General features: G+C 50.5%; 1 protein-coding gene across 7 annotated transcripts in view; it reads right to left on the bottom strand.

The window, feature by feature from the left end:
* Positions 1 to 1,776: 1,776 nt before the first annotated feature.
* Dennd1a (DENN domain containing 1A) overlaps positions 1,777 to 24,213 on the bottom strand; it is a 488,183-nt gene continuing 465,746 nt past the window's right edge. For 2 of the 7 annotated variants that reach the window (XM_051166832.1, XM_051166834.1), the window contains 5 exons: positions 23,553 to 23,609; positions 17,717 to 17,805; positions 6,779 to 6,907; positions 3,944 to 4,202; positions 1,777 to 3,161 (listed from right to left, as the gene is read on the bottom strand). In XM_051166832.1, the coding sequence (XP_051022789.1) occupies positions 1,947 to 3,161; positions 3,944 to 4,202; positions 6,779 to 6,907; positions 17,717 to 17,805; positions 23,553 to 23,609 (1,749 nt within the window). In that variant the 3' untranslated portion in view covers positions 1,777 to 1,946. The remainder of the gene's footprint in view (positions 3,162 to 3,943; positions 4,203 to 6,778; positions 6,908 to 17,716; positions 17,806 to 23,552; positions 23,610 to 24,213) is intronic. The other 5 variants (XM_051166833.1, XM_051166836.1, XM_051166837.1 and 2 more) reach the window with 3 other exon arrangements.

The raw sequence follows: 24,213 nt of genomic DNA, 5'->3' as shown, positions 1-24,213 counted from the left end.
AGCTCAGTAGGAGCTTTGACATGAGACCCTGGATGCTAAGCTAAGAGGTCTGCTTGGCTCTTACCCATAGGTTCCTGGGTGAACTGTGGCAGTTGCCAGCTCCTAAGATGTTTCCTGTGGCATGCCAACATAGCAAAATACTCTAGTTCCACTTCAGTGTCAGCAGAATGGCCTAGGGAAGTACTCACTTGGGGGCAGATGCTGTTCTGGCTGAGACCCTGTAGTCCTGCCACACCGACCCATCTGAAATCCTCTCCCTGGGAGGGAAAATGCAAGTGGCTCAGCCCCAAGTGGACATAGGCTTCAGTACAGTGGCCTCTACTTCTGCACGGTGGCTGGTGAAGATGGTTAAGTGCCTGCTCAGGGTTCCTATCCCCTAGAGTTCCTTCAAGGACTCGGGGCCACAGCCCTCTCCCCAATTTTATTGACCACACACAGAGTTCATCATTGGGTTTGCAAATTCAGTCTGTCTGCAATCTGTCTACCCAGACAGATTAGAGCCAACATGTGCACTGGCCCCCAGTGGACCACTTCCCAGGCTGTCTGACACCTTGTTACCCCATCGACCTCATCTTGAGTGGGCCTGGAATTTGCTGGGATGGAAGAAGTGGAACTGAGACCTGTCCTGGAGCACCAGAATGCCAGGAGGGTTCCTATGACCTAGGAGAGATTCCACTCCCCAGTAGCTAAGGACACACCCAAGACAGAGCTCTGGGGAAGGATGCATCTCGGGTCTATGCCTCAGGGACCCATAAGCAACCTCTTAGGCACAGAGAGGGGTCCCTAGAGTGACAGGGACCTCCAATGATCCAACCCCCCTTGTACCCATCAGAAATCCTGGGGTAGCTGTCTGATCATTCACATGTAGGAAATGAGAAATCAGGTCAAATGTGCACAATTTCCTGCATGTCTCTGATGGATGTTTTCTTAAAAGGTTAGGCTGTGTTTTACCTTGGTTTATTGAAAGGAATCAATTTTCAAGATTCATCAAATCAATAAGGTAAAAAGGAAAAGAAGATCAAAGAAACAATAACAGAACATTTCATTATAACTTTGGTGACTTGGCCTCAGGAATTTCTGCACTGGCGAGAAGCTGGAAACAATGGGGCTGGCTTCCAGGTCCCCACTTGCCTCAGGCTTAGAGGCCACTTGTATTCACTCCAGGGGCATCTGGGGGGCCCTAGGGCCCCACCTGGTCCTGACCCAGAAGCCCAAACATCTGTGCTTCCCCCTTTGTGGCAGGAAGTTTGTCCTTTGAGTTGGAATCTGGGTCACTGTTGCCCAGCTCTGCCCATAGAACCCTAAGATGTAGGAGGCTGAGCCTGAGCTCTGATTGACATGAAAGCCCAGAGTGAAGAGGGTGGCAGAGAGCTGAAGGCAGCTCCTAAGACTCAGATTTGGGAGTTCTCTTATAAATCAGAGTTGCTGGTGTTCCAACCCCTGGAAGGGCTGGCTAGAGCTGGGATTGCCAGCCATTAGGTTCCCAGTAACAACTCAAGTCTGGTGGTTAGGCAAAGACAGGAAAGAGTATATTGCTAGAGAGTTTTGAAGGTGACCACCAGGGAGAAATACCAGCCCCATGAGTGGTCCTTATTTCTTCCCAAACACTTGTGTCAGCCCCAAAGATGTGTTCACACAGTGTGTTACTGACATGTGCCCAGCAGAGGAGGAGAGCTGGGCTTGGGAGCAGCCTTGGGCTTCGTGACTCTTCTTGGGCTCTAGGAGGAAAGGTGGTAGGATATGGTTGTCCCAGTTGACATATAGTGCAAAACAGGGTGCTGAGGAGGATGGCAGGCAGCTTTTCTGGGACGGTACCATTCTCAGGGCCAGGCCTCAGAGAAGGGCTGTGGAGCTGAGGGGGCAGAAAGAGTCCCTTTGCCCCAGTGGAACCTGGTCAGAAATAGGACATAGGGGAGGCACGGTATTGAACAGTGGCACAAGCTTGCTCACTCGAAGGTCTCCCACTGCCTGCGGAGCTGCTCCACGGAGGTGGGGGCTGGCTCTGGAGCCGGGGTCGGGGCCGGGCTCACATCTTGCTTGGTTTTTCGTAGCAAATCCTCAAAGGGGTCTCTGGCCTGTGCAGAAGCAGAGGGCTGCAGGGTCGGCTCTAGACCCTGGGGGGTTCTGGGAGGCAGCAGTGGGGGTTCACCAGGCCTCAGGGCCAACCCCTGCTTGGCCTCAGCAGCCCTGGTACTTGAGCGGGGCAGAGGCAATGTTCGGATCCTGGAGGGGGCAACGGCTGGTGGCCCAAGTGGCTGCAGGGGACTAGTGTGGGTACCCATGGGGATCTGGCCAAAGAGGTTGGGCATGGAGAGAGCAGACAGGTTGGGCTGAGACCTGTGAGGGGCATAGAAGCCAGAACCAGACAATAGGATACTGGGCATATATGCTGGCCCCAGGGATGCTGGAGGGGTCCCAAAATGCCTGGCTGGTGTAGAGCCCAGGGCCATGGTGGGTGGTGTTACAGGCATAGATGGGACAAAGGGATTGAGTGGTGGCTGTGCAAAAGGGGTGGGTGTCACTGTGGAGGGAAAGCTGAGCTGCGGGGGGAATGGGGTAGCCACATTGGGGGTGACAGGATGTGGTGCGATGGTGCTGCCTGACCAGGCTGTGTTAAGTGGGTCCAGGAGGGCAAGTAGGGCATCAGTGCCTGTGCCTGCAGCTCCTGGGGCTGGGCTGAGTGGCTGTAGAAGTTCCGTGGGGCCTTGTGAGGCAGCACTGGGGAGCAGCCCTGACAAGGGGGCTGGGCTCAGGGCAGCTTGCCTTTCTTGGTCCATCTGTAGTGGCTCTGAAGAGAAGTCACCAAGTGGTCCGCCAGCAGTCTGGAGCTTGGCTGGCCGGGCAGTGGGTGGTGGAGGCACGATGCCCAGCTCAGGGGTCTTTCTGCCTTGTGGCCGGGGAATAGTGATGCTGCCCAGAGCTGAGATGGGAGCCTCCTCCTTGACGCTGGGGCTCAAGATGCCTTCCTGGTTCTGGGGTCTGTGAGGCAGGGCTGGGGAAATACCCAGCAGAGCTGAGGGCTTCTCAGGGGAGGTGGTGGAGGGCTTGCTGGGGATGGCCATGTCATCCTGACCCAGACTCCAGAGCTTAGTGTATGGATGAGGAAGCTTCAAAGCTGCAGCCATGCCAAGGCCCCTTTCACTTCTGCACAGGTCCAGCCTCTGTGGGGGAAGAGGGAGGGAGTGATGATCACAGGCTGGCCCATTCCCAACCTTTCTGCATACGAGGCACATGGCTCCTGGGATCAGGAGGAGTTACAGGTTCTCAGGACACCTGCAGAGACCCAGACCTAGCTGGGCTCCAAGCCCTATTATGTCCCACAACGGGAATTCAGAGGAATTTCTGTCTTTTTACAAAAGCCTGTGATTGCCAAGCAGTTTCAGGAAAATGTCTTCATCTGTGACCACCTAAAATGGCTCGGGCCTCTTTGTTGCTCAGAGTCTGTGGTATCTTTGGTCACCCTCAAAGGGGCAAGTATGGCGCCAGGCCTGGCTGAAGGCATATAAACCAGGGAAGAGAGACTGTATTTGAGTCCTGACTATGCCTGCCACTTGTAGGCCATTTGACCTCAGCAAGTCCCTCCCAGCATGTGGGATGGTCTGTGAAGCCCAGAGATGGGAGGTGGCCGATAGTCACACTGGGAGAACCAACCCAGAACCCAGGAGTTTGATCAAGGAGCCCTGGTGGGCCTGGACAAGCCTTGTAGCTCCCCCCCCCAGATAAGAATGGAGGCAGGCAGACACCCCCTGCTGTGCTAACATGATGGCTTCCCTGATAGCCAGCAGCTGGTGTGCTGCTCGCAACAGGGTGGGGCTGGAGTATTGACAAGACAAAGGTGGGGTGTGGGGGAGGTCTCCCTGATCTCCTGTCTCCCTGGGATTCGGAGGACCCTCCTCCGGAGCAGGAGACACCCGATTACTACTGTGCTGCACTCCCACCATACCTGGTAATCAAAGCTCCCTGGCTGTTCCCGCAAATCTTTGGGAGCCCGGAGATCCTCCAAACTCTTGGCTTGGCCCAGAGGCTGCAATGGTGCCTCCATGTCTAGGCTGCTGAAAACATCTTCTAGAAGGTCAATGCTGGCAGCTCTGTCAGGTGGAGCAGGGATGAGTCCCCAGGGCTCTCTCACCAGCTGCTCTGGACTCTCTGTTTCATCACCTTCTGCGCTGTCTGATTCTTTCAATGTCCGGTACGGCTGGGGCCTGGGAGGAGACAGGGCAAGCTGAATTTTCCTCTAGGGCATCTGGGAGCAGCAAGTGGTTCTAGCCCCAGGACCAATGTTTTGAGGTTTTCTGGGGCTGGATTGGGTTCTTGAGTGTGCTTGGTGCCCTGGGCAGGACGCTGTGCCTCCCATCTGCTCTGAGGAGACCATGAAGTGCCCTAGAGCCCAAGGTCTTTGTATGTAACACATACAAACCAGGCAGGAGTGGAGGGGGCATTGCAGGCGGGCACATGCATTTCTTTGATCTTCCTACTCCGTGTATGGTGACCAACCTTAGCTTCAGAGTAAGGTCCAGAGCATGCCTATCCACTAGAATCTCTAGGGACCCTTCTAAGCCTCAGCTTGTATGACTTCTGTTTGAGCCCTGGTTTCATCCTTTGTGGGGAGGTGGGGTGGGGAGACCTGGATGGATCAGTTAGTCTTTGTGAATCTCAGCTGCTCCAGTGGTGGGTGGTTCTCTGAGCAAGTACAAAGGGTATGCAGAGCTGGTGACAACCACCTAGGCATGCATGGCTGTCACATCACAACCTTCTGATAAGCTGGGTATAAATAACAACAGCTGGTTCCTTTTGTTTTCCCTCTGAGCCTCAGGGCATCACTGGTGTGTAGGGAGGCAGCGCCTGCCGGGACTGTGGTGAAGTGGGTGGAGGGCTCCACCTGCTGGTCGCAAGCATGGTGACACAAAGGCCCACGGAAAGATGATGAGGGAGGCAGCCCCAGCTCCATTCATCAGACATTGCTGGGACTTACACCCTACACTACAGGTGAGGACATGAAGAAACTCATTCTGAGCTTCACAACACCCAGCAAGGGGCAGAACAGAAGCCAAGTTCCAGTCTCTCCAAGCCCTTCCGTCACTCTGACCAAGGAACTTGAGAGCCTTTAGTCTGAGCACAAAGGAATGAGTTAGAGTCCTGAACACAAGGGCACAGTTACTTTAACCCTTCCTGTTGTGGATTAGGGTTGAGACAGCTCCTTTTTAAACTCACTCTGGGCCCAGGATAAAGAAGAATTTTTTTTTTTTTTTTTTGGTTTTTTGAGACAGCGTCTCTCTGTGTAGACTTAGCTGTCCTGGACCCACTTTGTAGACCAGGCTGGCCTCGAAGTCACAGCGATCCACCTGCCTCTGCCTCTGCTGGGATTAAAGGTGTGCGCCACCACACCTGGCCCCAAAGAAGAGAATTTTAACTATTGCCTAGATAAGGAAACATTTGGGCTCCCTGTGTCTCAGTAGTAGAACATCCAGCATGTGAGGCCTTGGGTTCCATTCCCAGTACGTGTGTGTGTGTGTGTGTGTGTGTGTGTGTGTGTGTGTGTGTGTGTGTGTGTGTGTGTGTCACTCAAGCAGGTTGCTTTTCCTGCAGGGTGGTTTAGGGCTGCCACTCAGATGAACATGTGTTGTTTTAGTAGCTCTCTCTGTTCAAACTAGTAATAACTATATCAGTGGACATATTAAACCTGTGATAGCATAGACATTACCACTGAGAAAGAGCAGATTCTTAAAAAATTTAAAAGAAAAAGATCAAAGAGAAAATGAATTACTGAAAAGGTGCATGTGAAGCTCAGGGACCGGCGGCTAAAGGGGACTCAACACTGCTATGTCGCAGTGAGCTGGCAGCAGGAAAAAACAGACAGCAGAGCAACCTTGGATTTAGAAGGTCCAGGATGAAGCCACAGGGAGGTCTGATGCTGGGAACTTGCTAAAGTTAGAGATTAGGGCGGAGGGTGGAGCTGAAGCAGTAGGGATGCTGGAGGAGACAAGGCCCCTGACTGTGACGTGGCCAGGAGCTAGCACTCAGGTAGGTTGTGGTCACGCCCCTGAGCTCCTGGGAAGAATATTTGTATGTAAGATGTACCTTCTTACTCTTTAAAAAAAAAGGGGGGGGGTGTTTGTAATTTGTATGTAGCTTGGGTTATAAGTTAACATAATTAAGATGAAATTAATTTAAAGAAAGTCAGGTATAATATATATAACATATATATATTACATATATTATACATATATATACACACACACATGTATATATTGGGAGGGAAAACAGCAGGATTTTGTGTCTAGCTCAGACTGGCCTGGAACCTGCTATGCAGCCCAGGCTAGCCTCAGACTCACAGTTCTTCTACATCAGCCTCCCAAGTGCTGAGACTAAAGATGAGCATCACCACTCATGGCTGATATGTTGGCGTTAACACATGTTTCATGTAATTAAGTCAGCATTTTACTTAACACCTGCCTTCCTCTAAGGTGCACTGAAAAAAGAGGTTCAGTAGTCAGGCTTACTGTGGTTACTAGTTCTGTTAATCAAGTAATCAAGTTATTTCCCCTTGTAAGGAATGGGGACTGATGCTCCAGTCTCACCTGTCACCTTTGCTGTCACAGCCCTCTGGGGCTGGCTCAATAGGAGCCTGAGAAGGCCTGTAGACATGGCATCCACCATGCAAGCTGACACCCAGGAACTTTTCTCCCCATGGCAGCAAGCAGCCCCAGTCCCCCATGCTCCCCCTTGCACCCTAAGAGTCACCAGGCTGAGCCCAAGGAGCTGGAAAGAGGGGAGAGACCATTCAAAGGGAGCAGAGAAGAAGCGGCTTTCAGAGAAGCCAGTGCTGGGGGCCTCTTCCCGGCGGCATTCCTCATCAGAGGAGTCTTCAGAGAGGAAGACAGCATAGTGTCGCAAGGGCTTTACCAGGCTGGACAGGAGAGAAAAGAAGAGGTAGTTAGGGTACCATGAGAGCACAAGGTGGGGAGAAGGTCCCAGGGCACCCACTTGGGTAAGGAGCCTGGTTCCAAGCAGAGAGGAAGCTGGGTTTGCCACGTGTGTCAAGGGCCTTGAATTCTCAACCAGAAATGTCTGTCCTGGTTAACCACTTCCAGTAGGCTAACTAAGTTAAACAATGAATGTTGACTGCTCTCTGTTTAAAGTACTAAAACACTCCCAGCAAGTGAAACTGGGTACTGCTGGCCAAATGCTCTCTTCTCATTACATATAATGCTAATGAAGGGAATTTAAAGACATGACACAGTTGCCATTTTTATGACTGGCCTCCCCACATCTGTAGGCTCCATCTCTACAGATTACATCAGTTGTAAGTTCAAAATGGCTGTGTGGTGGCGCACATCCTTAATTCTAGCACAGGGAGGCAGAGGTGGGTGGATCTCTGATTTGAGGCCAGCCTGGTCTATAGAGTGAGTTCCAGAACAACCAAGGGTACACAGAGAAAATCAATCAATCAATCAATCAATCAACCAACCAAACAAACAAACAAAATATTTGGAAAACATTGTATCTGTACTGAGCATGTGCAGTCTGTTCTCCCGTCATGTTATTCACCCAACACAGCTCATGAGCATCTACACTGCATGCACATTGGATTAGTCATAAAAAGTAACCTAGAGATGGTTTAAAGCATATAGTAGGGTGTGCATGGGCTCTCTGAAAACACTATACCATTTCATAGACCAGGCATGAGCATTCTGGATTTTGGCATCTGGACTGGTTCCCTGAGGATATTGTGCACAGGAGAAAGACTGGAAAAGCAAGTGCTTAAATTCTAGTACTGGCTGGAGGGTGACCTCGCCTTCTGTTTCTTTTTCTTTTTCTATAGCATGCATATCTCTACTTCAATAATCAGTCAGGAAAAAGTTAAGAAAAAAGTGAGCAATGTGGAAGCAACCCCAAGAAGACCCTTTTCTGATTAGCTGCCCTCTCTGGAGTCTCCCTCGGATGCTTCTTCAGAGAGTCTTTTTCATCTGTGATGTTTAAATTAAATATTCATTGTTATAAAAAATATATCTCCCTTGTCAGCCACCTGTGCACTCTAGCTCTATAAACAAACACACACCCAGCCTAGAGAATCCGCACCTGGCTCCTATCAATTATATACTGACCAGCAGTGCCATGAGAGGCCACTGGCCCAGGAGAGGAGAGCCCAAACTGTGACAGGTTCAAATCCTGGCCCCACCATGGATGCTGTTACAGCTAACACCTCTGTGGCTGGGCCTGAGAGGGAACAGTGAAGTTTTGGGGAGACAGTGAGGAGACATGGGGTATCAGGGCCATCTGTCCTCAGAAGCAGCCTTCCTGCACTTTCCACACTGAAATTCTTTTCAGGTTTTATTTAGGGAAGGGCGACACATTCGAAAGGAGTACATGAAAGGCCTGACAGGAGGCTGGGGAGGGCTCTGGGGTAACCAGTGCTGTGACCCCACCATTCCTAGAGCTAACCTGTTACTATTTGAAGTAGTGCCCAGAACTATCCATGGCCACAGCACTTCCTGCTGTGCATCCTCATTTTTCTTCCCTGTCCCTGCAGGCTGGACACGAGCTTTGCCCTCAAACTGGAGGTTGTGGCTAGCCCAGGGTCACGCACCAGGAGCGGGGGGGGGGGGGGGGGGCAGGTGCAGCTCTTCCACAACTGGAGAAGGACTGGGGGTGGAAGGATGCTGGTGGTAGGAGGTTGTGCAGAAAGAAACACGTCTCTTTTGGCCTGGCACAAAATTAGGTCCCTGCTGCCTTCATAGCCCATGAGGCTGACTAGAAGGGACAAGTTAACCTACTGCAGAAGGGGTGAGGAGGAATACTGGGATTCGGAAGTAAACTGCTCTCTCTCTCTAGCTTAGGGCAGCTTCCAGCTGCTGTGGGGCAGGAAGCCCAGCATTTTCACTCCACTCTGGACAGCTTGAGGTGCATGCTGGGTATGGGTGGGCTGCAGGGCCAAGCCCTGAGGCCCCTTCCCACCTATCCCCAGCACTACACTGGAGAATTATCTTTGAGTAGACATCCTTTGGCACTCAGCTTTTGTGCCTGTCTATGCCAGCACACTGACTGTTCTTCCATCTTGAAGACCTGACACAAATGTCACCCCCCTAGGAAGGACTTGGGGTCCCTAGCTCTCCCTGGCTATCGGGTCTTTGTGTCTCACGGATCTTAGTTAATCTGCAATTCTGTCCCTGACTTAGCTCAAGGCCAGTGGCGCGGCCATTGCTGCTTTTCTTCCTCGTGGGGCCCACATTAGTGGGATGAAGGTTTGTAGTTGAAGGAATGAGGGCTGGCATGCTGGGGATTGCCCTCCTTCTCCTTCTGGAGCACCTAACACATTTCCCAGATCTTTTCATCACTTTAGGGCTCTGAAAGCTGTGCCTCCTCTTTGCATTCCCTACCTGCCCCATGAGATGATTAGACACAGGGTATACAGGACTAAGCGCAGAAGCCTCAAGACAGGGTTCGGGTTAACACCACAGGCTCTGGGGTGGGCAGTGCTGTGGTCCCCATTGTTTGAAGTTGCTCTCAGCACAGCAACCTAACATGCAGCTGTCTAGCCACCTCCCCATTTGTCTGGGCACCGGCCTACCCAAAGGGCACTTCCTGCCTGCGTTTAAACAGATCTAGAGCTAGCTGGGCACTGGGGACTACTGATGAAGGAGAGAAAAATGAGCAGATAACCAAGCCAAGAAGCAACTTAGGGGCTCTAGCTCAGGCTATCCTGAAGGTCCCAGCACTGACATGGGTACACACAAGACATGGGTGCACACATGATGTGGGTCATATAGAGCGAAGTGTTTGGTAACTCTCAGCTTCACTGTGAATGTCTCTCTGACACCCATGTAAAGCATGGGCCCCTTCTCTGGCACAGATCAGATGGTGGCTGACCACCACTAAATCTGTCACATTCCCGGTGAGCCTGGAGCGTTTCTGCTGGGAGGGCTTTGGTGTCACTGAAGTCCTGCAGCAATGTGCACCTCTATCACCCAGGGCCTTCTACGTGCTGTGAATGCAGGAAGCAGAAGGAGAGGGGGTTCCACTTTTCCATCTACAAGCTAGCTGCCTCCAGCTGGTTCTGTTGGCCAGGCCAGGCTTGCGTGCTCACAGCACATCATTGCTTCTCGAGTGACAAGCACTGAGGTGAAATGTGCCGTGTGATTTGGTCAATCAGAGCTTTGTCATGTCTAGACCACAAGAATGGTGATGACTCAAAAAACAGTTCACATGCTGTCCATACAATTTCTCACTAATTCTTCATAACAAAGAAGCCAAAGCTCAGAGATGGGGAGTGCCTTGCCTGGGGTCACACAGCAGCTGAAGGTAGGGCTGGACTGGAAACTGGATTCGCCTGTCTCTAAACACCACAGGGTCTGGCCACCTGTTTCCTGGAGCTGAAACAATGAAATGAGAGGTAGGGGGTTTCCCCTTCCCCTTTTAATGAAAGGTGAGGCTTCAAAATAAACTTATTTAAATTCAGCTGCTCATGTTCCCCCATGAAAGATACAGTCAGATATTTGTCAGGGATAAAGGATGAACCATCGAAAATGTCCAGGTTTAAATTTTTTATTAGCTTAAGGCAGAATAAAAAAAAAAAAATGTACCTCTTTCCTCATTAACCCAATTCAGCTACTACCCTGCAGTCTGCCCCCCACCATTTGCCTGGATTTTATTATACACAAAGGGGCTGTCTGGGAAAAGGCAGGCCTCACTGAACTTGGCTACCCAGCAAGGGCTGTGATGTCACCGTGTGAGAGAAAGGCTCTGTCTATCACGGCTTGGACCTATCATCCCCTGCTGCCCCTTCCTTGTCCACCCTGCAGTGGAGTTCCCATGTGGATGACTCCTGAGGCCTTTCTAATGTTTGGTTTAACGTGTCGCTGGTTAGCACGCGTGTGTGACAGTGGTGACAGGCGAGGCTGTTCCTTTTTAAATACCATGTCAGAGACACGGTGTCAGGAAGCTGGGATGTGCTCTGCACTCTCTGCTGCTCCAGGATCGCACTGGCTTATTTTTTAATGAGGAAGATCTACATCTCGAGAGTTTTTTTATGTGTCACATCGCATGGACAAATCAGCCGCACGTCACGCTGGCCCGAAATGAAGTGCTGACAAATGTAGATGTTTCAAATTTAATTGACATTTAAATGCACTTGAGATAAAGATGGGGGGAAATCATCCAGGCCGTGGTCTCCTGAGGTAATGAAGAAGGGACACCATGATCATTTTTAGAAGAATCACTTCGCTCCGGCACAAAGGGTCTTCACTTCATAAATGGTCTGGCTACTTTTTGTTTCTTGGTGACACTGCTGGTAACATGTGTAGGAAGGCACTGGAGAAGGCCAGCCTGTCCACTTTCTACCTCCTTTTCCTTTCTTTCCAGACACCTTGGCAAAGTCTCCTTACCTCCTTGGACCTTGAGCTCTCTGCAAAAGGGTTGTTGGCAGGGAGTGAAGCATTCACCAGGCTTTGCAGTGCCTAGTAAGTACTGAGCCCTCAGCTACTGCCCCCATGTGGCTTCACAGGGCGATGTAGGACAACTCCATGAGTGGTCCTCGCTGGCTGCATCCCAGCCAGCCAGCCTTACCTACAGTTTCCATATCTCTTCATCCCATGATACAGGGCCAGTGCCCTGATCACAGGCTTGGCAGTGGCTGAAAAAAGACGGGGCTCAGCACTGAGGCTGGGTACCTCTGGGAGCTGGACCCGGAGCTGCTCCTGAGGCAGCCAGAGTAAGAGCTGCTGTGCTGAGGGAGGAACTAGTGCACAGTGGCCTTTGTTCTCAGCTTCATGACTATCTGCTGAAGAAGGAGGGTCATTGCCATCAACAGTCACCAACAGAACAAGGGGTAGTCTGCTGTCAGTGATCATTTCTACTGTCATCAGCAAGAATCTAGGTCCTTCCACTCCCTTGGAGACTGGCTCTGCCAGGAGACAGCAGGAGTTGGGGGGTGCCCTTGGCTCACGATTCTTGAATGAGGCTGTGGTGGTGGGGAAGGGGAGTCTGGAGACACCAATGCTGTGTGGACTCAGCCTTTCACCCTCAGAAAAACCCTGCCTGCAAGAAGGCCATGGTGGCAGCAGGACTGCTCATGGCAGAGCTAGGTGTGTGACTCAGTCTCAGGGCAAGCTGCTCCACCTGCTAGAAGCCTTTGTGTTTGAGAGGGGCTCATACTGTCCCAGCTGGGTGCAGGGAGGTTAGCCAAGACCTTTGCACTGTCAAATGAAGAGCCAGTAAAGGGCTATTGCTGTCTCCAGTCATGTCAGCCATTGTCAGTGAGATAGAGACCTCGCAGCTTGAACACTCTTGGATGAAGGCTCCTGTTGGTTCTTGCTTTTCCAGTCCTGGCTCCAGCGTCTCATCTGGCTTCAAGATTCTCTTTGTCTCTACCACCCAGAATCCACTGGGGAGGGCAGTGAGTCAGGTCATAGGCCTCTCTGCTAATTGGGTCTGTGACCTTCTGTGAGGGTGTTTGTTTGGACTTCTGGTTGCTCAGGCAGTGGGTATTGGCAGCCTGCCAGGGTGGTAGCACCAAGACAGCTGCCCCTGCCCCCCTGGGGCCCAGGCCCAGCTGGCATCCCGGAGACTTGACTTGCTCTGGGCTGGTAGCAGCTCCTAGCAGCTTCACAGTCACAGGCCATGCACACCTGGCATGTAGTAAGTGCTTGTTAGGTGTCTGTGGTTGTTTATTGGCACCAGCTTGATCTCCAGGGTTAGTGGACTGTAAGCAGCAGGCACCTTCCTTCACCAACTCCTGTGTTCCTCCATTCAGGAAACACCTTTGAGGAGAAGTCTGTATAAGCACTGGTTTGTGAGTCAAAGTCACAGTGTAGGTTCACACTGGAGCCTGGAGCACGGGAAGGAAAGTCTGTGGTCACAGGCAAACATCTGGGCATTAGAGGACTGAAATGGGCAGTTGCTGAAGAGGTGAGGACATGTGCCCCCTAATTTAGGATGTGACTGTGGCTTCTCCGGATACTCTCAGGTGGTGCAGAAACCTTGGCACCTCAGAGGTGGTAGGCAATGCGCTAGGCAGTGTGTTTCCTGTTCACTGAGTTGGACAGGCATCCTCTTCAGCACTGATGGGCGGGTGTACTGGCTTAGTCATCAAGAGGTAGCACTGAAGCCCAGCTCTGCTTCTAACTACATGGCCAAGGGCAGGGTCAGACTCTTCAACTTTCAGCCATTACTATAAAACAGAGCTCATGTCTCCCACCTCCCAACTTCTCATGAGGACGCAGTGAAATGTCATGTGTAAAGTGCCTAACACATAGCTCTCAGCTAATGGTAGTGTCAGGCCCACATCTTATAGTGATTGAAAATGAGAGAAAGCTCAGCAAGCAGGGGTAATACCCCAGCATTCTTCTTATGAATGAAATCTTGGGAATAAAAGCTAAAGGGATAGTATAGTATAGGGGCAAGGCTAAGGAGAAATGCCCCCTCCATACACACTCCTGTAGCCACAAATGACAGAAGTTATCAAGACACAGGAGATAAGTCCATATAGTCGGATATCACAGACTGGGGAGCTCCAAAAACATGACTAGGCAAAACCTGGAGGAGACTCTACACAGATACTTATGTGTAGCTGAATCAAAGTTGTGGGGCTTAAAGTGAACTTTTATCCTTCCTGACCTCTAGGCTGTTTCTACGGCTGCTGTATGCTTCTAACAACAAAACTGCTTAAAAAGCGCAGACTTCCTGTAGATCTGCTGGGAGAGGTGAGTGGGCTGTGAAACCCTGGTGGCTGAATCTGGGCTCTTCTTTGTTTAGTACAAGGGAACTTAAATAATAGGTTGTGGCCAGCAGAATGTGCGTCTCCATGAGACTGGAGACAAGCTTTGCAGTCCAGAGAGCTTGGAGGGAAGGTGGTCAGAACAGGGCACTGTGATATGTAAGTCCCTAACCCCAGTACCCATAAGGTGGCCCTACCAATACACCATGAAGAGGAACCATATCCAGATGATGTTCCTCAGTCACTCAGTCGGGGCTACTGTCCCTGATCCCATTGCAGCCTTTTATTAGGGAACACGAGACTGACACCTGCACACCACTGTGGTCATTGGGCCCTTGCCTCAGTCTCAGTCTGGAGACCTGTGGGGGTGGGTGAGACTGATCACAATGCTCTCAGAGCCGGCCATGGGCTCTGGCTGAGAAGCAAGTTGCATGGGGATTCCCTAACACCTGGCAAGCTGGGTGGAAATACTTTGGGGCTTGACAACTAGGCATGCTCTGGCTGTGAACCAAGGCCACCGCTAACAAGGGGAAGTGTGACCTACTGACCCTCTTTGCACTCATGGCCAAAGTATAATCAGGTTCTGAATAGAAAGGCTAGATGGTGGAGAAGCCGGGGCCAGCGAGGCGGTTGCGCTGGTCATGCCTTAAGACTTTGGCATTACTGTAAAGCTGTGGCCTGAGCCTCAACTTCCCCATCAAGAACCTGGAACAGCAGCACCTACCTGCCACTAGCCTAAGGGGTGTGGGATCCAGCCAATGTTGCGGCTTTCTCCCTCCCCAAGTGGAAATACTCAGGCTCTTGAGACTGTTTTGTGACAGCACAAGCAAGGGGCCTCAGTTCCCAATTCCAGGCTCCATGGAAGCCGGGAAGTGGGCTGGCAAGCTGGGCCAGCTGTCTTGAGACACAGAGCAGCAGTATCTTTGGGCAAAGCTAGACTGCCAAGGGCCCACATAGGTCCCGTGCTAAGGCAAGGGGGAGGAAGCAGAACTTACCTGGCCCTACTACTTTCCAACTATGTTCCTCCCCCCCCCCCCCCCCCCACTGCGGGACAGAGGACAGAAAATCCTATTGACTAGCATCTCCTGCTTTGAATAATAGTGGGAGGAGCTATTGCTTCTTAGAAAAAACAATGGGATGGATTAAGGCTTATTAGAATAATAATAGGAGGGACTAATGCTTCATGGAGAGAAAAGAGCAGCTAATAGTATTGTTTTTTTTCATTGTTTTGAGTGTGTTTATACAATGTTTGTGTGCATGTGTACATGCAGGTGTGCATGTGTGCAGAGGCTGATACCCCTATTGCTCTCTCCCTTACTGGTCTGAGATGGTCTCTCACTGAACCCACTGCTCATTGGTTGGCTAGACTGGCTGGCCAGTATGTTCTACCACACCATTTTTTGTGTGGGTGCTGGAGATCCAAACTCAGGTCCTTATGCTGACTGAGCCATTTCCCCAGCCCTTAACCTCATATTAATCATTGAGTGGTGACTGAAAAACAGACATTCCCCCTAGAAGTGATTATCTAAATGCTAAGAAGTACCCTTAAGGGACTAGGAAACCTTAATTCAGGAAGATGAGCATGTGCCTAGCAGGTTTTCAAATATGTCCACTGAATGAATGGCCATATGAATGTACACCCAGAGCAATGGACAGAAACACGCCAGCAGGAGGACGAAGCCGACTTCACAGGAGTGCTGCTGACTACTGCTGGATCTTGGTGCATCTCTGAGTGCTCATCTCCTAAAATGCTCCACCTTGCTGAACAGAGATAACTGGAATGTTCTGCTGGAAGTGAGGGCCGGGCAGGAAGGTAAAGGATGGAACCACCCTTCAGCTGCAGCCCAAATCCTCTAAGAGCTCAGTGTACTTCAATACTCCCAGAGAGATGAAGAAAAGTCAGAGTGGATGAAAGGGCCTGGCCCCAGTCCATGTGTGCCAGCGGGAACCACCCTCCACAAAGAGCCAGCAGAGACTGGCTTCTGCTTTCCAGCCCCTCTTCCGAACTCTCCCAACACAAAACTGACAGATTGGTGGCGCTGTTTTTCTTTCCTTCCAGAACAATATTTGAGGAGTCTGTTTTATTAAAATATTTTCCGCTGGATGCTGCCTGTGTTTCAAGAAGTTGGTCTTGCCAGCTGGAGCTGGTGACAGTTGAGAGAAACACATCCAAGTGCTGTTGTGACATGGCATTTGGAAGTGGAGGAGCATGGGGGAAGGGTAAGGGATGGCAGCATGGAAGATTGCAGGAAAACACCCGGGTGGCACCAGAAATGTCATTGGCATGATGAGAGCACAGCCTCCCCTCGTCCTCATTAAGAAAATGTGAAAAGAAACCCTAGCCATGACGTCTTAGAGCATCCCTTGCTACCTCCTGGCCTGAGCTGCAGTGAGGTGTGCCTGTGAGCCTCTGTTTTAATCCCTGTCACTGTTGCTTGCTAGCCCTCTGAACCAGCCCCCACTCTTGTCCAGCTCATCGCAACCTGATGCTTTCTGGAAAGAAATCTAAGACAGGCACATTACACGAAAATACTGAAGTGATACCGACACGGCTAAGGCAATTACCAGGAAGAGCCACCTTCTTGACACAACTGGCTCTTTGCACACACTAAAGTATCACCCCCTGTCACTGGGTTTGGAACAGGAACAGCATAAATAAATGTGCTTGGTGAGTCCAATCTCTAATCAGGACTGCAAAGTGGGAATGTGTTTCTATAGGATGTGAACTGCTGCCGGTCTGGTGTGTGTGTGTGTGTGTGTGTGTGTGTAAGGACACCCTCAGATTATGACTCACTACAGGTCCTTGGCCTCTATCCCAGGACACTGTAAAAGGTCAGTTATGAAGAGGTGGCTAATTCCATCCCGTTCAAGAGAAATCTTTTTAAGAGGCAGCCCAGAGCCATGCAGCATTCTCACCACAAGGGGGCAGTGACAACCCACAGCAAAGGCGCTGTCCCGCATATTCCCACCATGCCAACGTGCACAGCCCAAGTCAGACCCTCCCAACTTCAGGCATCTTCTCTTCAAAATCTCACATATCCAAGCATCTCCAGAAACGCACACACACTCTCCCACTCTAGTGTTCTCTGTGTTAAGTTCAGGACGTCTGGTTCTATAGAGAGGACCATGGGAGAACTGCCTGGGCTATGCCACAGCCTGACGTTTTGGAATCTTTCCTCTCCGTGGTCACCAGTTCTTTGTAAAGAAGGGCATTCCTCCCTGCCACACAAAGGACAGATATTTTCTCCCAGACATCACACAACCTTAGGCTCAGACGGACTCATGATATCTAAAGTATTGTTCTAAAGACATCCCAGGAAGCTGGTGAGTAGCTGCCCCGCTGTCTGGGCAGAGCTCAGGGCCATGGACACCAGCACAGGAGACATAGTGCTACTTTCTCCAGGTGGCTCTGGAGTTAGAGTTGTCTGTAGCTTTTGACAGAGCAGGCTCAGTCACTCCATCTATCTGTCACTCGGGATATGACCAAAGTCGGTTCGAGGCTGGGTCCTGGAGTGCCCTGAGGAACTTCAGGTCATAGGGGATGTTGAAGAAAAGCCCTAATAGCACAGCAGAGCAAAGGGCCCAGGAGAGGCTAAGGGCAAGGACGTGGTGTGTATAAACTCAAGCCATGGGGATCTTGAACAGCAGCAGGCCGACGATGAGGGTGGCCTTGCTATAAACAAGCAGCCTCTTCTCACCTATGGACTCTACATCTTCATTGTAAGAGGCCTGGAACCTTTGCAGTATGACTGAGTGCCTTTGCGCTTCACCACACAAGCACAGTCCAGGTTCCCTGTTGTGGGGCCTCTTGCTGATGTGACAGCCGAGGCTCAGACTCTGACACCAATGACCAAGCCCTGCTCCCTGTCTGGCCTCCTTGTTTAACACCTGCTCAGGATTTCAAGGGTGCCTCAGAGAGGAAGGCTGAGGCTTCACGCTTTGTCACTACAAAGCTCTGGCTCTTTGTGTTCTTAGGGAGAGATGAGAGGGGCCAATAGTACTCACTGCTCAGGGCTTGAGACAGATGTCCTTCGGCCTTCCACAGTGATGTTGCTCTTGGGTCTTCTGACGACATGTGGACGAGGTGGTCGGACCTAAGGATGAGCATGGGGAAATCCCCAAGAAGGAGTGAGTTGGAAAGGCCCCACAGGTCCACTGTGAGCATTAGGGTAGGTAGCCCAGAAGGCTTGGGCAGAAATTCTCTATGTCTGGGCTACCAGTGTCCTGCTTGTCAAGGAAATACCACCATTTACCATACAGCATATGGATATGCTATCTGGAATTTAAGCAGAAAGGCTCCCAGGGTATCCCTACGTCCGGTCCTCCAGTAGGCCTCAATTGGGTGCTGCACAAAGCCCAGTTTAGGGCAGCAGACAGCTTCCTACTTTTTTTTTTTTTTTCAAAATTTAAAGATTTATTTATTATGTATACAGTGTTCTGCCTGCATGTACAACTGCAAGCCAGAAGAGGGCATCAGATCACATTATAGATGGCTGTGAGCCACCATGTGGTTGCTGGGAATTAAACTCAGGACCTTAGGAAGAACAGACAGTGCTCTTAACCTCTGAGCCATCTCTCCAGCCCCCAGCTTCTACTTTCATTGCTGACACTATGGGTAGATGGATTATTCTGAGCTGTCATCTCTGAAAACCAAGATGGAGCCTCAGAGGAAAGGATGCCCCCTTCCCTGCCCCATCAGAGTCTGTGATGGATGAATTTCTGGGCACTTTTTAAAAAATAAAAAAAAAGATTTACTTATTTATTTCATGTATATGAGTGCTCTGTTTTTCATGTATACAGAAGAGGGAATGAGATCCCATTATAGATGGTTGTGAGCTGCCATGTGGGTGCTGGGAATTGAACTCAGGACCTCTGGAAGAACAGCCAGTGCTCTTAACCACTGAACCATCTCTCCAGCCCCTTCTGGGAAGTCTTAGGACGAGTTTCATTTGGTCCAATGCCAATGAGGTTTGGGAAGAGAGCTGAGAATGTCCCTCTGTGGATCTTGTTGCCCGTGAAGACAAGCCAGCATTGCAGCAGGTATAGGGGCCATGCACTCCCTGCAACTGCAACGACACACTGACTGATCTCTGCTGACAAGATGGGAAGGACAGTGCACACACTCCACTACCTACTGCTCTTTTCCAGAATAACCCTGCCCCCAGCAACTGGTAGGTGACACAGCACAATGGCGTAGGAACAAGATTACAGAAGTTGGCTGCATACAAGACCAGTCTTGATAGAGTCACATGGAGCCCTCAGGTCTGCGCACGTCTGACCGAACCAAAGATTTTCCTGTGGAGCAGCCAGTCTGAGCTCAGCCTCATTTGGCAAATCAGAGATGTGGTAAAGGCCAAGAACATTCCACAAAACATGCTGTCTTCTTCCACAGAGCTATTGTTAAGACTCAACCACAGGGTGTGGGTAAGCACACTGGTGTGGACAGTGTGCCTCCAGAAATGCTTGCCTGCTTCTTTGTGACTGAGATGCCCCCTTTTATCAATAGCAAAAGGGAGGGAGGGAGGTGCCTGTAAGAAGATAGATTGCAGATAGCCTTAATCCTTTCAGGCATCCTGTGAGGAGCCTGGTACATACTAGAGCTTCAGCAGAATTTGTAGACAGGCCAGTGTTACTGTCTGGAATCTAACAGTGGTAAATACTATTGTGGTTGTCATTGTTATTAGAATGGTGCCTGCACCCAGCAGACATTTGGTCAACATTTGCTGAATAAATAGATGGCTATATCTGTCCCTGTTCTCTTATGGAGCTAGTTTTCACAGCAAGGCCTCTTGGATCCCTGAGACTCTGCCTGCAAAGGAGGAGAATGCAGCTGGGTGGAACAGCTCTTCTGCCCTGGCCAGGGACCTGGGGACTGTGCTCAGGAAGGTCAGACATTATGGCCTGTCAGCTTGTGCTGCACAGGGCTGCTCCTTACTACAATGAAGACAGGTTAGGAATGTGAACTTGCTACTGAAATGGGGGGGATTAAGTTTGTGGCAACTTCAACTGAACTTGCAACGTGGTGAAACATGGGGAAAAAGAACAACAGAGCTAATTAGACGAGCTGAGCTGTCAGAGTGCTGCTGAATGGCTCAGCGCCAACAAACAAAAGGAATGGGTTGGCAATCAGCAGGATCGATGGAGGAGACTGCTTCATTAGGGATGATAAAACAGACAGAGGAGGGAGAGGCGCGAGGGGTGAGGGAGGGCGGGAAAGACACAACGGACCAGAGACAGTCACCCCTGTGGTTACAGACCCACCCAGAGCCACACATACCTCACTGGTGTAGGATTATCATTACAGACAAACACCCAAATGCACCAGGGCCGGGAGACTGCAGTGCATATACAGTCTCACAGACATCCACAAAGGCATGCACATGAGGCGATGGTTCGCATGTGTGCACATGGCGTACACATACACACAGACACACACACAGACACACAGACACAGACACACACACACACACACACACACACACACACACACACACACCATGCAGTGGCAGACCACAACCAGGTATAGAATCACAGGATAATTGGTTTAATCAAAGCTGAATCACAAGACAATGAGGACAAACCCAGAATATTTCCACAGTGCCATCCCTCTTTTGGGGTACTTAGGAAGGGTGATGGCTGGCTGGAGGGGAAAAAGCACTCTCATACACAACAGGGCTATCCCACCATTGCTAGGATCTCAGCAGCACCAGGGGAATGAATGCTAAACAGGGCTTTCCATCTCTGTTCGGGGGACTGGAGGGGAAAGTTGGGAAGCCAGCCAATTCCCCACCGGATTCAAAACCTGAGAAATCTAAGTCGGCAGGGTTAAGTGTGTATTGAATACAAAAGCACTGAGTACATTTGATTTTAATAGTGAGCAAGAAATAATAAATAGAGAGCTATAAAGAGCTTCACATGTGGGCCCACAGCAGCTTGCCTCTCCCTGGTGGCTCCATCCGCTGCCCCTCATTCAGGAGACACCAGCACGATTTTCTTTTGCTCTTTCCTTTCCATTATTAAGAAGACCCCTCAGATCCTCTGGTCACAGCCAAGCTCACGCCACAGGTGCTGGGCTACACAATCCCTGTTGTCACGGCTGAGTGCCTACCACCCCACGTCCTTGCCACCCAGGCCACCAGCTGTTGTGCTTAGCCATGTTTATAGTCAGTGACCTGACAAATCCTGACATGGAATCATGTCACGCTGTCCTCTCTGTGGCCCTTAGGAGTTCTGTGTCCCAGGTCTCCCTAGTTTCTTTCCACCCAGGGTGGATTGGAGTCTACTGGACATGCTGGTAGGAATGCATCCAGAATAAATAATAGTCCCTGTGGCCTGGGGACCCTGGGCTGTAGACAACATATCATTTAGCTTTTGAGTCTGTCTCTCAGTGGCTCTACTTGCAGAGTTGGGGGAGTCCCAAGAACATGGCTAGTCAGTCACCTCTTACCCTGGCTACGGGTGGAGGTAGCTGCTACCCAGTCTTCTTCTGGGATAACATTTGCTTCCTCATATTCTCAGATGCCTAGGTACCCTACAATCTACCCAAGTTGCCATATTGGTAAGACTAAAGTCCAATAATACTTGACTTTTTCTCAGAGAGCTACCATGTCTTGAATCACATTGATCTCCTGGTTGTCCTGGAGCCTAAGCCTCTAAGGCTGTTCCTGAGAACCCATCAGCTGCCTATGGCTGCCAAAAGCTTGTCTGTTGAGAACTTGAGAGGTAGGTCTGGTCTCAAAGGCTAGCTTGGTCACTTACTATCTCTCTGATCTTGGCTACAAACTAGGGGAATGACATTTGCTTGTTTTTCTTTTTGTTTTTTTTTGAGAAAGGGCTTCTCTGTATAGCCTTGGCTCACAGAGATCCACCTGCCTCTGCCTCTCGAGTGCTGGGATTAAAGACATGCGCCAGCACACCTGGTGACATTTGCTTCTAGGCTGGAGCAAGGATAGACAAAATAATATGGCGTACTTAGCTCAGTCCTAGGCACATTCAAGGGTGCTTATACTTCCCAGCTCTTATTTCTGCCATGGCATAATGCTGTCCAGAGACCTCACAGGAAGCTCATCTGTACAGAACTCAGTTAAGTTTCTTCACCTGAAGTCTCTGTCCCAGTTCTGTGTGAGGAGCTTATCTCACTTCCACAGAGACAGAGGCCCATGGGACTGGGAACACCAGAAGGACCTACAGTTTTATAGTTTGGTGATCCTTGGTAAGGGTTAAGGTACCAAGCATCTTTTCTGAAATGGGTGACCACAATGCTTGGTACACTTGAGCTACTGTGAGGCCCAGGTAGGATGAGGTCCTCCAAATGGTTTAGTGCCTATAAAATCCTAGGCAAACAATGGCCTTTGATAAACTGGGTGATTATTTAGAAGTGGTAAGATGGAAAACCTGTTAGAAAGAATGCCTTCCAAATAGCATTAATGTTCATCTTTACAGAAAGCTACTGTGAATGAGGGCCTGGTATAAAATAGAGGAGGGTGGGTCAGAGAGCTTCAGTCCTTGCCCAAAGTCATACACCTCAGCACTCAAGCCCAGGTCTGATGAATCCCCAAATCCATACTGCTAAGGCTTGTATGAAATACTTGCTGTATTATATGAGATTTGACCCAAAAGTGCTTCCCGGCCCCCAAAGCTACCTGCTCCTTCTTTCTGCTATGTGTGACACACATTTCACTGGGGCACTGAATGGCTCTATCACCTCATGTGGCTGGAATGGTAGATTCCCAACTTACAGATGCAGTCATTTAAATTCCCCTTCTCTACCCCAAACCTTTAACTTCCTCACTCAGTGGGCAAGAGGAAGAAACAGAACCACAGGACATCTGACATCTACCCAGACAGTCGCTACTCAATGGATGCTGGGTATGTACACCGTGACTTTGGTTTAGCATAGCATGGTCTTTGTGCCTTCATAAGATGGATCTGGAGGGATGCACTGAGAAGGGCCAGCATACTAGCTTTTGAGGCACTATGAGTCTGGGGCCTGGGCATGGCTGCCTCGGGCAATAGGCTGGGAATCCTTCTGTTGGGATTCCCATCCCATCAAACCGTCCTAGTAGGTTTCTCACTCTGAGAAAGTTATGTCCCAGAATGGTCAAGGTCTGTGTGCATGGGAAAAGAAGCTCACAGATGTTCAGCACTGATGCAAGAAGTCAAACCAAGGGCCCTGCTCATGTTAGGCAAGCACTCTGTCACTCTGGGCCATGACTACAGCCAAGGTATTTCTCTTAAAAAGCCCATGGGCTTTTCTCCACGTCCTACTCTGTTCACAGATGCTGGCTGGTTAGTACTCTGTACTTTCCTCTGTTTTCTAAGTCTCCCTTATTACTTTTTGTGGGCATGCATCTCTCCTTGTGAAGCCTAGCAGGGGGTGGTGCCTGTCTCCATTTAACGGGCACTATGTTTTCTGCTCTTGGGAAGATAGAGCAAACGTATTTCCCAACCAAGACCTGGGGGGAATAAGACCCCTGCCGTCTGACTGTGGCTTCCTCTGTGAGGAAGAGGCATTTGCAGTGAGCCATTAAAGCTCAGTGGCTAGAAATACAACTCTCCCTGGGAGATTCGCTTAAATGATGCGAAGCTGCACACAGCAGCCTGGCTACCCACGGCTACAGCCTGCAAGTCACTGAGCTGATTCAGAAAAAGAAGAGAGAAGCCCAGAAAATGCAAGTTCCAGCTCATGCCACGCAGCGAGGGAAGCTGAAAAACCCATTTCCCAGTTTCCTTGTGCCAGGCAGGAGAGTCCACACTCTTAAGGTTTAGTGAGGCCAGGGGATGGGGGGGGGGGGGCGGGCAGGCAGTGTTAGATGGAGAGGGCACACCACCGGCTACTCACGGGCCTTGAGCGCTGGATCTTGGGAGGCGGCGGCCGAGTGGGATGGAGTCTTTGTAGCTGCATTAAAGTGGAAACTTAAAACATCAGTTCATATTGAGATGGCTCCATGCATCTCTACACAAGGCCTGGGGAAAAGCCTTGAGGCGCCCGCACTAGAGTCTGGAGTCAATGGGGGATGTTCTGCTCCCTCACCTGAATGGGCCCTGTCCTTCCCCTGCTAGAATTTTAGTTCTGGCCTGGATCATCACAATCTTTTCTCAGCAGGATCCCTTGCTCTGATCCTCATTTTCTACTCACATCAGGGGGACTTTGTAAACTGCAGCAGGACACGACACTACCACACCACACCACACCACACCACACCACACCACACCACACCCACTTTCAAAACCATCAGTGGCTGCTCCTGTCCTCAGCTGGCATGTCTAGATTTTGTTAGTAGCACCACGTAGATCTTTCCAAAAATTCATTCATGCCCAGCCTAAGGTGACCCTCAAGTGGCACTGGGCTCTTATGCCTCACTTCCTATCTCTGCCTAAAGGAGGAGTGGCCTTCCCATTTTGACTCTCCTGGCAAATGTGGTCTTGTCCAGCAAGGACCTGCCCAGGACAGATGCTGGCTCCCGTACTCTAAGTCAAAGGACCTCTGCTGGCCTCCTATC

Source organism: Acomys russatus, chromosome 24, assembly GCF_903995435.1.
Source record: "Acomys russatus chromosome 24, mAcoRus1.1, whole genome shotgun sequence".
Classification (NCBI taxonomy): Eukaryota; Metazoa; Chordata; class Mammalia; order Rodentia; family Muridae; genus Acomys; species Acomys russatus.
The sequence above is the reverse complement of the archived record's forward strand: the minus strand, read 5'-3'. Positions and strand labels throughout refer to the sequence as shown.